The 14906-nt window shown below is 39.3% G+C and overlaps 1 protein-coding gene across 1 annotated transcript in view; it reads left to right on the top strand.

Moving 5' to 3' along the window:
- Nucleotides 1-132: 132 nt before the first annotated feature.
- Nucleotides 133-14906, top strand: part of LOC118826236 (macrophage mannose receptor 1-like) — a 55369-nt gene continuing 40595 nt past the window's right edge. Inside the window, exons 1-2 of the mRNA XM_036597141.1 lie at nt 133-153; nt 2912-2950. Coding sequence (XP_036453034.1) covers nt 2914-2950 — 37 coding nt within the window. The 5' untranslated portion in view covers nt 133-153; nt 2912-2913. The remainder of the gene's footprint in view (nt 154-2911; nt 2951-14906) is intronic.

Here is a 14906-nt window from a genome sequence, read left to right as displayed (position 1 = left end):
ATTGCTTACAGTAACATGTTCATATGTAAATCAGCATCAAAACAAAGAAAGAGTTTATAGGATTTGGATTCCTCTGTTATCTCACAGAACTCAGACTGCTGGAGACACGCACAGACTAATCAAGCATCTATATAGAGATTCGGTTGTTGACAGGTAAGACAACTTTAGGAACTTACTAAGATTGGTTACTGAGCTTCATCAAACTAATAGCATTCATTTTTAATATTCATCTTTAAGAAACAAGTTTCATTTTATATAAAGCAATACATAAGGAAGAAATGTGGCTCTTAAAGAAAATACTATACATTTATATACATTCTGGGATTGGGAAATGAAATGGGATTGGGCCTTAGCCCTTAGGTTAACTGTTTGCACTGAAATGCAAATGCCGCTATTCCATCACCTTTTCTGTCAGCTTTGCTTACATTCATGAAACTAAAGTATGGAGGGGTAGGTTCTAAAAGGATAGCTGCACTGTTTCTGTAGTCTAACCAGGTTTCAGTTTGAAACCTGAAGAATTGGTTATTTAAAGTAATAAGTTCATTAATTATAAAAGATTTGTTTGCAAGTGGCCTAGTATTTCATAGCGCTAGACTCATAATTGTGGACTTCATCTTTACTTCTGAAAGACTCAGCCTCTCTGAGATGCTCTTTTTATACCCAATCATGTTACTGACCTGTTGCCAACCAATCACCAGGTGTTTTTAGCATTGCAAAACTTTACCAGCCTTTCGTTGCCCCCGTCCCAACTTTTTTGGAACGTGTTGTTGGCATCAAATTCAAAAAGGGCACATATTTTTCAAAAAACAAGAAAAATTTGTGATATGATTTGCATATCATTGAATTTTGTTTTTATTTACATTTTTCACAGCATCCCAACTTTTTTGGAAATGGGGTTGTATTTTGATTGATCTGTTAGTTGGATTATTACCGGATTATCAGGCTGCATGTAAACGTGGCTACTGTAATGTCCATATTGTTGTTTTCTTTGCTTTGAACTGTATACTTGGCTTGATACTCCACATTATAGAAAAGAGTATTTTCTTGCAAAATATCTTTTTTCTACACTGGAACAGGTAAAATAATCCTTCCCTTAGTGGGTAACATGGTTTCATAGTTTTGCCCCAATTCAGGCACTTCATAAAACTTTTAAATTAAAGTTAAAAATATTTGATGTTGCAGTCATTTTTTAAGTCGGCATGAAAAGTACAAAAAAAGAAAGTACAAAATTCAAACAACATATTTACAAGATGGCCAAAAAACAAAAAGGGAAATTTTGGCAATGCAGCTCAGACAGAAGATTCTCCAGGTCCAGCTGATATTCAAGCAAGAACAAAAAGAAGTCTGTGGTGTCGTCACACTTTGCATTTACTGTGATGGCATGTTTTTTGGGCGTTTGTTTAAAGGGTCAATATCCAACATTTTTGTACTAATTAATTAATTAATGTATGTATGTATGTATGTATGTATGTATGTACATAAAAAGGGCCCTAATTTCCAAACTCTCTTTACCCTTTACAATAAAACAGGCTGTTTTTGTTACTGTGCCTGAGACTGATATGTAAATGATCTCTGTTCTGATTCGCTGCCCTGTATTGTGCCTCATTGAAAAATACACTCAGAGGTGAAACACACCTTATAGAGCTTCAATATTGTGGCATTAGCGAAGAAGAAGATACAGGAAACGTTGCGCTTTAAAAGCTAATGCTCTTTTATAGACCAGGCAACAATTTCAACTACGAACATGAAAGTCTCTCCTACCGTGAGCGCAGCACCTCCCGAGAGCCTCTTTGCATGGCTGCCCTGCTTGTTCATGCCTCCCGCACTCCTACAGCTGCGTGACCAGTGGTGGTTCGCCACAATATGAATGGGTAGAGCTAAACTGATGTGGGTCCAATAGGGGATTATACACCGATCAGGCATAACATTGTGACCACCTCCTTGTTTCTACACTCATTGTCCATTTATCAGCTCCACTTACTATATAGGTGCACTTTGTAGTTCTACAGTTACAGACTGTAGTCCATCTGTTTCTCTGCATACTTTGTTAGCCCCCTTGTACCCTGTTCTTCAGTGGTCAGGACCCCCATGGACCCTCGCAGAGCAGGTACTATTTGGGTGGTGGATCATTCTCAGCACTGCAGTAACACTGATGTGGTGGTGGTGTGTTAGTGTGTGTTGCGCTGGTCTGAGTGGATCAGACGCAGCAGTGCTGCTGGAGTTTTTAAACACCTCAGTGTCACTGCTGGACTGAGAATAGTCCACCAACCAAAAATATCTAGCCAACAGTGTCCTGTGGGCAGCGTCCTGTGACCACTGATGAAGGACGAGAGGATGACCAACACAAACTGTGCAGCAGCAGATGAGCTATCGTCTCTGACTTTACATCTACAAGGTGGACCAACAAGGTAGGAGTGTCTAATAGAGTGGACAGTGAGTGGACACAGTGTTTAAAAACTGGATGGACAATGAGCATAGAAACAAGGAGGTGGTCATAATGTTATGCCTGATGGGTGTATATGTCAATGAGTTGGTTCTCACAGCATCACAGAAACAGTTCATTCAAGGTGGGCTGTTTGCCTGTGAATTTGACCTTTGCGTCCGGCATCTGGAACCCCAGATGTTTAACCTTGTAAAAAAAAAATCACATTTAGTACATTTACTACACACAATAATACGTTGCTTCATAAATAAATGTACATTGTTCATTTAAAATAAAAGCATGACTATTTAATTAAAGCCATTTTTCATGCCTTTCTGTTCTCTTCAAATTCCTGACTGTGGCTTCAAGTTGCTCATGTTACTGTAACTAAATGAAAGGTCATCTCTCAAGCAGCGTAATCTGATGTGCTGGTAGTAAAGACTGTTGGGGTGTTTAATGTGTGAACTGTGTCTCTCTTGTTCTCCACAGTCATGAGTTCAGCTCTGTATCTGATCCTGCTTTTCTCAGGTCAGTGTAGCTTCATGATCATCTGTAAAACTCTCTGCTGCTTCATTACTGTACTGTCATGCTGATGAGAGCTTTCATCTCTACAGCTCTGTGGACTCTCTCCTTCTGTTGGACTCATCAGTTTCATGTGGTGAATGAAAAGAAGAACTGGACCGACGCTCAGAAATACTGCAGAGAGAAATTCACTGACCTGGTCACCATTAAGAGCCAAGAGGAAATGAATGCTCTAATAGCTTTTCTCAATGGGACAGCAGGCCTTTCCTGGATAGGACTGAGGAAGAAAGTTCCACAGGACAACACCACTGTAAGCAAACAATAAATCATTTTAATAAATAAGTAAAAACAAATCAGTAATGGCATAATGTACCAAAATTACTTGAAAACAAATCTTTTTTCTTTCTTCTGTAAAGTTCCCCTTTTGGAGAGTAACTATTACTTTAATCTCTATTTAAATTTTTAGCACTTTAACAGACTTACTATAGACAATTATGCACAGTTTTGAACCATGTAATTACAATGTTACAAATAATAGGCCTGCTATAGAACACAATAGGCCTCATTCACTAATATCTTCCTAAGTAATTTGTTCTTGAGAAAGATCCTAATAAAAAGTCTACGTCAGGTTCATGACGTGTTCTTAAACCTCAGAGCTGTGTAGATTCTGTTTTTAACCTAAAAACAAATCTCAAATAAGAAAACATTGGTGAATGTCAGAATCTTTCTTTCTAAATTCTGAAGAAATTTCTTCTTAAGAACACTTGGTGAATGAAGCCTATTGAGAATCCATAAACCAGAAACCTTTCATTCTCAGATTAATTGAAACATACAACAGTGTATTCAAATATATACATTTAAACCTGGTCATACTGGTATTTGCTGTTCTACCCTGTGGTCAAAGCAAATTCATCATATTCATTATGATGGAGATATTTTATATTTGCATTGGTAGGAAAGCTCATCTGTTTTAAACTACATAGAATTATCCTGAATTAGTTTTATTTGCATCAATTTACCGGACATTTTTTGCAGCTGTCTTTTTTTAAATTATATTGTATATAAAATATTTTTAAAATTTCACAAAAGTCAAAGATCCCGTTTATACCTAATCACTTCATGCGTCTTGAGTATCAGGATTATGTCTGGATGAGGCCAAATCACATAAAAATGCAGGTGTAAATGCACCCAAGACACATTTAAAACAGACACAAATCCAACAGCACAAACCACTTCAGGAGGTGGACTGACACGCATTTGAGCCACATAAACGCATCCATCTCTCACAGACACATTCGACAACCAAACCCCCCCCCCAGTACAACCAAAACTACTCCCAGTACAACTGAAACTACTCCTAGTACAACCTAAACTCCTCCCAGTACAACTGAAACTGCTCCTAGTACAACAAAAACCCTCACAGTACAACTGAATCTACTCCCAGTACAACTGAAACCCCTCCCAGTACAACCGAAATCCCTCCCAGTGCAACCAAAACTCCTCTGAATACAAGTGAAACTACTCCGCATACAAACAAAACCCCTTCCCAGTACAACCGAATCTCCTTCCAGCACAACCTTAACTCCTCCCAGTACAACCAAAACTCCTCCCAGTACAACTGAAACTTCTCCCAGTACAACCGAAACGCCTGCCAGTATAAATGAAATTTATCCCAGTACAACCAAAACTCCTCCTAGTACATCCAAAACCCCTCCTAGTACAACCAAAACCATTCCTAGTACAACCAAAACTACTCCCAGTACAACTAAAACTTCTCCCAGTATAACCAAGACTGCTACCAGCACAACTGAAACTCCTCCCAGTATAACTGAGATTTCTCCCAGTACAACCAAAACTACTCCCAGTACAACCGAAACTCGTCCTAGTACATCCAAAACCCCTCCTAGTACAACCAAAACCATTCCTAGTACAACCAAAACTCCTCCCCGTACAACAGAAACTACTCCCAGTACAACCGGAACTTCTTCCAGCACAACCAAAACTCCTCACGGTACAATTGAAATTCTTCAGTACAACTGATCCTCTTCTCCATGCAGTATGTCAGTGGGTGCATGATCCGTGTCTACGAGGAAGATAATTCTGGAGGATGCACATGGTTGAGGACCGGATGAATCGAAAGGCTTAAGAGCAATATCGACAGACACTACTGTACAGAACAAACTGCAGACGACTTAGTAAACAATTGGTAACTGGTTGTCATGTAACAAGCAGATTTGCATGTCCTGTCACACACATCAATCAGATTTTAGTCCAACTAACCGGAGACGCATTTAACTGCCAGGTGTAAACGCATGTGTCTAATCTTATTAGGATACAATCCAGATACTAGACATATGAAGTGACCAGGTGTAAACGGGATCAATATGTTAGGTTTTACCCTGTTCTCCCTTACTGAGAGTGTTCATTTGTTTCTAGGGCTGGATCTGGTCAGATGGGAGTAACTCCTCATACAGACACTGGACGCCTGGACAGCCAGAAAACGCTGGGAGTGACAACTGTGTGCACTTAAATCGTAACAGTGGATATAGGTGGAATGATGCCGGCTGCTTTGTCATAATTCCTTTCGTCTGCTATAAAGGTGAGTTATATGACTTTATAAATGCAGTACCCCTGTTACATGTCCAGTCCATCCACATTATGACCACCTCCTTGTTTCTATGCTCATTGTCCATTTTATCAGCTCCACTTACTATATAGGTGCACTTTGTAGTTCTACAATTACAGACAAATAGTCCATCTGTTTCTCTACATACTTTTTTAGTCCACTTTTACCCTGTTTTTCAGTGGTCAGGACTCCCAGTGGTCAGTTGTCTCCTTTGTCGTATTTTTCATTACATAATACGGCAAATGTTTTCAGTGGTGACAGGTCTGGACTGCCGGCAGGCCAGTTTAGCGCCCAGACTCTTTTAACATGGAGCCATGCTGTTGTAATACATGCAGAATGTGGTTTGACATTGTCTTGCTGAAATAATCGAGGCCTTCCTTGAAAAAGACGTCATCTGGATGGCAGCATATGTTGCCAAGACATATATATATATGACATATATATATATATATGACTCAGCATTAAGAAAAGCTCTGAGCTTGGGTAGTTCACTGATTCTCTGTTCACATTAGTCCCCTATTCATGGAAACTGGAGTTCGATTCCACTTTGGGATTAGTCACCATATTACTATCTACAAATGAACAAAAAATGTATTTTTTACTATTTAGCTGTTCATTTGTCCAGGCACACAGATCTCCATAACAGTCTCAAACTCGCTGACACAGATCTCCAAACAGTCTCAAACTCGCTGACACAGATCTCCAAACAGTCTCATACTCGCTGGCATGTCAAATTCAATGCTGCTATATCTGTTTCTCTCTCTTTGCGCTCATACAGTGCAGAAATATGGTTCAGATATTTCTTAATCTGTAGAGTCGCCCCTTCCCTTCCCTCATCTTATCACGAGATCGTACGTGACTCACATCTGGAGTTATAAGCCTATGAAGAGGGGCTGAGATACACGTCGTCTGCCTCTCACCATGTGTAATTGGTGGATTTGTGTTTCCGTCTACTTTTGTGTGAAGCGGACCAAAGGACGCTCAGGAAGTCACTCAGGACTGACCCATCACACCGTAAAAACCTTCGTCCTTCAATTAGTCACATCGGAGACACGTCAAATGAGGCATGCATAGAGTTTACAGCTGCTGAAGCTGCTGCAGAGGTTTTGGAAAGTAGTGATGAAGATGATAACATTTTGATATGAAACATATGGGTGTCATGTTATATGCAAGAGCCTTTAAAGGAGAGTTAAAGAAGATATGCGAAAATCAAGAAAATTATCATAGATAGATAGATAGATAGATAGATAGATAGATAGATAGATAGATAAACCTTTATTGTCATTGCTCAGTACAAGTACAAGGCAACGAAATGCAGTTGGCATCTACCAGAAGTGCAAATAGTACAATATATACACGGTATGTTATGTACTGTTAGAGTAAGCAGTTATGTGATGTATTCTACATACAGTGGACAGTCTGTTGTATGGAAAATACTCAAGTAGAAATAAATAGATTTGATAAATGGCCTCTGTCTCGTAAGTTTGATTTACCTGGAAATAATGCATTATACAAATGTTTGTCACTTTAGTTTTAGGACGGACATGTCAATACAATGTCATTTACCTCAATAATCATCTTATGTCATCTTGTGACTACTGGCATAAGCCATACATAAATATTCAAGTTGTCACATCTGCTGTTGCTGGTCCCCCTCTACAACCAACAGAGGTCGCTCTTGCCAGAATTCTAGACTTTCTAGACTAGATTTTGAGTACTGGTCTGTGTTTTTGTAATGTTTAGCCTTGTTCCTCTGAAAGATATACCAGTTTTGCTGTATCTGACTTTGAGTTTGGACAAATAAACCTGCACCTGGCTCCCTATCCCTGCTGTGGAGACCTGTTTAACACAATTCCTGCTTTAGAAATACATTATTCAATACTTATGCACATGTTATGAAGTCCCTATTTAGGTAGTCTTCAATTTAAGTGTCTTGATCCAGCATAATTAATTGTTTTGGCATTGAATTTGCTTCTCTTTTCTAGTAGTCTTCTTAATGGCAGGTAAATGAAAAGTGACAGTTTTGTTTCTCTAAATGATCAATTTAATGAAAACAAGCACAGAAATTCTTCATCTTTTACTGTCTTTTCTGTAAATTTTGTAAGGCATAATCACTTAAATGGGGCAGGAGGTTAGGGAACCAGCCTTGTGACCGGAAGGTCACCGGTTCGATCCCCTGAGCCGACGGTATGTGACTGAGGTGCCCTTGAGCAAGGCACCTAACCCCCAACTGCTCCCCGGGTGCTGTGGATAGGGCTGCCCACCGCTCCGGGCAAGTGTGCTCACTGCCCACCGCTCCGGGCAAGTGTGCTCACTACCCCCCCAGTGTTTGTGTTAACTAGTGTGTATGTGGTGTTTCACTGCACAGATGGGTTAAATGCGGAGGTAAAAATTTCCCATTGTGGGACTAATAAGGGTCACTTATTATTTATAATTATTAATATTATTAAAACACATGTTGAGTCTTTAGATGCTACTGAAAAGTTTAGGTAATTGTGTTCAAAATTTCTGTTTTTGTGTGTTAGTTATTGAAAAAAGCATGTAAGAAAATAAAGAATGAAGTCGAAAGAATGAAGAGATCAGCTGTGTTTGTTACATAACTATATCGGGTTGACGCGCATGCTTGTCGTTTCAGTACCGTGACTTGTACAGACTAACATCAGATACAAGCCACATTTGAAAACAATGGAAACAAGCAAAAAAAAATCTGATTTGAGAGAGAAATTAAATTGGCCACTTAGAATTGTAGTGTGAATGTAGCCATAGTGAATCCACACTGAATAGTGAGTGGCAAAAAAGTGACTGATCTAATTGATCTAATTGATCTAATGTAACATAATGATGGACACACTCTTATTCTTTCTCTACTCAAGACCTTCCACTCATCCTGATTAAACAGAACAGGATGTGGTGGGAAGCTCTGAGATACTGCAGAGACAATCATGTGGATCTGGTCTCTGTTCACACTGAGGAAATTCAGCACTGGGTGGAAACAGCTGTTTATTATGCCTCCACTGCTAATGTGTGGATGGGTCTGCGTCACACCTGTGCTCAGAACTTCTGGTTCTGGGTAAGTGGATCGACTATGTGCTACCAGAACTGGGCTCTGGGGAACGGGACAGGGGTGGAAGACTGCAGTGGAGGAGAAAGAACAGGAGCAGTGCAGTCTGGAAGTAAGAAGTGGGTCAGTCTGCCAGAGAATCAGAGACTCAACTTCATCTGCACCACCTCTGAGGGTGAGACCAAGGCTTCTGTATATTCTAATAGCAGATATCCATATTTCAGATATGAAACGACTTTCTTAATCTTGTTTGTTGCTTTTCAGAGATTTAGATAAGGATTCAGGCAGCTACTAATGAAGCTGGATCTACATACTGTCCTTCACAGTAGTGTGCCTTTTCATTTCATTACAGTCTCAAGTTTTTACTGAATTCATTGTCTATTTTCTGTGATGTGTTGGCACATTCATTAAATCCATACGTAATGTAACCAAATTGTTTCAAAACATTTCAATATTCTGTAAGTTAACTTCAATGTATATATTTCAATAAATCATGTACACACTATGTCAGTCTCTAGACACCTGCTCATCAAGCATTTCTTCTGAAATCGAGGGTATTAATAGGGAGTTTGTCCTCCTTTGCTGCAGTAACAGCCTCTATTCTTCTGGAAAGGCTTTACACTAGACGTTGGAACATTTGCTGTGAGGACTTGACTGCCTTCAGCCACAAGAGCGGTAGTGAGGTCAGGTACTGATGTTGGATGATCAGTTCTGGATCATTCCTACTCATCCCAAAGGTAGCTGACGCATGGTGAGCATGATGATCTCATGTGCAGCCGCTCCAGAGCTCTACTGATTCTACTGATTCATGCTTTTCTAAGACTGTACAAGCCTTGTGTGCACAATTGAACAGCTGTCCCCTTGAAGTGGCTGAATTCACTAATTAGAAGTGGTATCTGGATATTTTGATTTATAGTGTCAGCAATATCTCTCAATATCGTAGTTTACGGTTCTTCTGTACTGGACTAAACACTGTGGTGTGTGTTCTGTACACCTATTGAAACATTTTGCTTTTCTACTGTTCTACATCACACTTAAAGAGTTAAGCTGCAGCACAAATATATTACATCTAATGTTGCGAAGGTAGATCTCAGTTAGCATAGACAGTGATTCCTGAATTATATACATAAATTGTGTGTTGTGTAAAAAAACAACTGTGATGTTCATAGATATTTGTTTCAGGTCATTGATCAGACCAAGCCATATTTCATAACAATATACACTTTAGTGATAAACCTCATGATCAACTATATATATACACAATATATCCAACCCTGTTCATCTACACTTTATGGCAATATCTTATGATACATTCCTTGGCAAACTAGTGGCATGTAGATCTCCCAGTGGCCTTTTGATTTCTCTTACCCTCACCAACAGGGAACAATTTTGTCCTGTTTTATTTCATTCTAATGCACCTTTTTATTCTAGTGCCCAACCAGGAGCAATCACTAGTAATTACAACCCCATTTCCAAAAAAGTTGGGACGCTGTACAAACTGTAAATAAAAACAAAATGCAATGATATGCGAATCATTTAAACCCTATATTTCATTGAAAATAGTACAACATATCAAATGTTGAAACTGAGAAATTGTATTGTTTTTTGAAAAATATTTGCCCATTTTGAATTTGATGCACATTCTAAAAAAGTTTGGACGGGGGCAACAAAAGGCTGGTAAAGTTGTGTAATACTAAAACACCTGGTGGTTGATTGGCAACAGGTCAGTAGCATGATTGGGTATAAAAAGAGCATCTCAGAGAGGCAGAGTCTTTCAGAAGTAAAGATGAGGAGGGGTTCACCACCCTCAATGTAAAATAGCAAATAACTTGTGGATTTCATCATCTACGGTACATAATGTAAATATATATAATACATCTCTGGGTGTATTACAACAGCATTGCTCGATGTTAAAAGAGTCTGGATAATAAACTGGTCTGCCTGCAGTCCAGACCTGTCACCCTGTGAAAATGACTCAAATAAAATAAATGAAATAAAAAATACAATAAAAATGACCCCGAAATGTTGAGCAGCTGAAATCCTATTTCAAACACGAACAGGAAAACATTTCACTTTCAAAACTACAGCAATGTCTTCTCAGTTCCCAAATGCTTAACAGAGTGTTATAAAAACAAGAGGTAGTGATAACACAGTGGTAAACATGTCCCCGTGTTGTTGGCATCAAAATAGGCATACATTTTTTAAAAAACAAAATTTCTCAGTTTCAGCATTTGATATGTTGTCTTTGTAGTATGTTTCCTTTAAAAATACGGTTTACATGATTTGCATATCATTGCATTCTATTTTTATTTACATTCTGCACAGCATCCAAACTTTTTTGGAAATGTGACGAATCAACAGAAACCAGATGCTCACGGATAAAAAGGACAATAGCAGGTTTACTTTCAGAATCACAATCCAAAAACGTAGTCAAATAACAGGCGTGGGTCAAATCCAGAAAACACAGCAGAAGTGTTATGATGAGCACAACACCAGACAAACAATCACAAAAGGGTAAGGCAAAAGACGTAGTCGTAAAGGCAGGCAAAAAGGTCAAAACACGAATCAAAACACAGTCCAGCAAAAGTACAAAGGGATAGAGCAAAAAGCAGAGTCAAAAAATGAAGCAAACGGTCAAAAACAGGATACAAACAGCAATGATGAACGCTCAGTAGTTTACAGAGAAGCAATACCTCGCAACTAGACCTAACTAAAGCCCGGGCTTATAAACTAAACTCTATGAGCCATATGACTGCACACACAGGTGATACATATTAGTATTCGGGTGACTGAGAGCACTGATAGGAGCGCAATAGAGAGTCAGAAATCATGTGATTCCCCGGAGCATTATGGGTAGTGGAGTCCGAGCCGTGCTCCAGTTCTGAGGGAAGTATCTCAGCCATGTGATCTCCCAGAGGAGTCTGGGAGATGGAGTCTGTGTTTCTGTGAGAACATGCCGGATGCGTGACAGGAGACGGGGTTGTAAAAGAACAAAGGCAGGAGATAATTTTGATTTTTGCTTGTTTGATTTAGTCAAATGATATAAAACCATTTACAATATCTATGTACAATAACTATTTCTCGTTTTTTTTTTATTATCTTGGTGGGACCTTCTCATCCATGGGCAGGAGATTAGGGAACCAGTCCTGTGGCCGGAAGGTCGCCGGTTCGATCCCCTGAGCCGACAGTACGTGACTGAAGTGCCCTTGAGCAAAGCACCTAACCCCCAACTGCTCCCCAGGCGCCGTGGATAAGGCTGCCCACCACTCCGGGCAAGTGTGCTCGCTGCCCCCTAGTGTGTGTGTGTTCACTCGTGTGCATGTATGTGGGTGTTTCCCCGCACGGATAGGTTAAATGCAGAGGTCTAATTCCTCTGTGTGCAAAACACAGTTGGCGAAAGGTTCTGAATTCTATTCTATTTTATTTACATTTCTACGTGTAATATGAACATGCTTTAAATATGTACTGTTCAGTGATCATTGTGCCGTTTCTTGAAACAACTACCCTTTGGCACTAAGCGCAATGCCACATTGCATTTTGTGCACTACACAGGAATCTTCACTTGGTGACCTTCCTTTCTGCAATGCTCACACAACGCTCCCTCCTTGCAGCTGTAGCATCTGTAGAAAATAATGTAGGCATGTACTTCACATCCTGGGCTAGCTGGACTGATGGACCTGCAGTGGGCTCTTCTTGTGCTGACTGGCCTGAAGATCTGTGAGGCAAGTTCAACCAATAGTGTTCCCTGAAGACTTTTTGTGTGAGGGTCTTTATGTATCTTTGCCATTTGCTGGTGCAGGATAAAGCTGTTAACAATGGCAATATCAATAAAATGGAAAACAGAATGGCTTGTTCCATTTTTTTGACTTGTGAAGAACATTGTAATTTCCAATCAGAGCATCTGAAAGATCAACACCGCCCATGTGCTGATTATAGTCTTTGATTGCAGTAGGAGTTGGAACAGCAGTGGATCTCCATACATCTTGTTCGTTTTTTACTCGTCTGTTTGTGTCCCCTGCGTAGGCCTTGTGCATTGTGGAAAACACATTCACCTCCCTTGTATTCATTCACTTGGCAAACAGCAGCTTTCCAAATCTGTATCAGCGGATGGTTCCTCTCTTGGCTTTCTTCGGAAGATCATTTATTTTTGTTTGTGGAAAGCCTTGCCGATTTTGTATGGATGGTACCACATGCAAGAGTATTTTCCTGCAACAGGGCAGAAAAAACGTTGGGCTTTGAATCCAGTGCCTAGTAGAGAATAATCAAGTAGTGTTTTTGACTGAGTCATAACTAAGTTCTTTTCCTGATGCCATGGACCTCTTTCCCTCATACAAAAAGAAATTCCAAGTATATCCACTTGCTGATCCAGCGAGAATGAAAAGTTGTATCCCCATTTTCTTTTCTTTTATATCCCGCTTTGATCCACTTCTTGCTTTAGAAGCCACCAAATGTTGATCTATCAACATTTCTCTCTTGGGTGGAAAAAAATGTGACATGCTTAAAATATATCTGTCTAGAAGAGTTTGATTTCAAAAAGCTTGTCGTATTCTGAAGTTCATTTTTTCTTCATGTTTTCTGCATCACACTGAGGATCTGACAGATGGACATTGCTTGAAATAGCAAAAAAATTGGTAACACTTTCTATGAATGTCACCTTTGTAAGCATCTATAAACTCATTCATAACATATTATAATGCATTCATAAGGCATTATAAACATGGCTATAAATATTTATAAAAATGCATTACACGTTATAGCCATGCTTATTATGCATTATGAACTGTTAACATAATACATTATAAGTACTGATCATAACAAATTATAAGAGCTCATAAGTTGTATTTGTCCGCTCTAAGTAAAGTGAAGCATACTGTACTAAAGCCTCCTCCAGTGTTAAGAGTGAGGCTTCAAGTTGAAATATTACTGAAGGATTTACTGAAACACTAAAACATACACAATAAAGCACATTACAGGCTTCAAATGTCAGAGTTTAAACTAGTACTGTTATCAGTGTTTTACCCAATGTGGGAAAGTTAATGTACACCACCGTTAGCTTGGTATTTGTCTTTAATTTGCACTCTCCAAGCTGGGACTGACTTCTTTGGCACTGACAGTATAACATGTTATCAACACTACTTATAATGTATTATATTAACAATTCATAATGTATAATAAACATGGCTATAAAGTGTAATCCAGTATAATTCATTTTTATAAAGTTTATAATCATGTTTATAATGCCTTATGAAGGCATTATAACATGTTATAAATGTGTTTATAGATGCTTACAAACGTGACATTCATAGAAAGTCAAAAAATCTCTTGCTGGTCATCACTGAGCAGGGGAATTGAAGCCTGTAAGTCTGTTTTTGAGACCAGTAATCTACTATACTCTTTGCTTTTACCGAGCTCATGTATGTAATACATGAAATGAAGGTGTAAATCTCATTGATGGAGACAGTTGTCCATTTGAGTTTCTTTCCAGCTGCAGCCAACTCCTCTGCAAACTTGTTTGTTATTTACAAGAGTTTGGACAATGGAAGTGCTGAAAAAGAGCTGGAACCACTCCAGTCGGGAGTATGTCATGGTTGATATCAGTTGTGGTCCTGGAAGTTGCTTTGGCAGAAATTTGGGAAGACAGGGTTCTTCGATGTCATCAGTGATGTTATGCCACATGTCATCTTCATCCTGTCCCAAATCCTGAGATGGACCACCAGCCTTATAGTTGTCCTTTGTGAAACAAGAGCAACATCTTAAATGGAGTGAGATCTTTCCCTTGTTTCCTCCTTGCTCCTGCAGTTTGTCCCTGGGTAGTTGATGCAAGGGTGAGGGTAGAGGAACCAGGTAGCTGTCCATCAGGTGAGAAAGCAGTGCTTGTTGGAAGGGTGGAGCTTGACCCATAAGTGGTGGGTGAAGTAGGGGTGGTGGGCCTGGACCCAGTGGAGGTTGGAGATCCAGAAAGGGGAGTAAAGGAATGTCTGCATTTCTTTAAACTGGAGGCTCCCATTCCTCATCTGATCCAGAATTACTCCTATTAGTACATACAAACGAACCAGTATTACTCAAGTGATAACAGCAAAGCTTTCACAAAATGCTTTATAAAATAAGTAATCTATTAGAAACAGAGCCAAAAATTGGTCAACTTTGAGAAAGTTTGCACTATATTTGAACATGTTATTAATGTAGATACATATTTTTTTTAGCCACAACAGATTTTGCACAACACTTATTGCCAAATAAAACTGTCTGTCATCTCTTGTGCTGCATACATCTAC

Source organism: Colossoma macropomum, unplaced genomic scaffold (assembly GCF_904425465.1).
Source record: "Colossoma macropomum unplaced genomic scaffold, Colossoma_macropomum, whole genome shotgun sequence".
In the NCBI taxonomy this organism is placed as follows: domain Eukaryota; kingdom Metazoa; phylum Chordata; class Actinopteri; order Characiformes; family Serrasalmidae; genus Colossoma; species Colossoma macropomum.
This window is presented reverse-complemented; position numbering and strand designations above follow the sequence as displayed.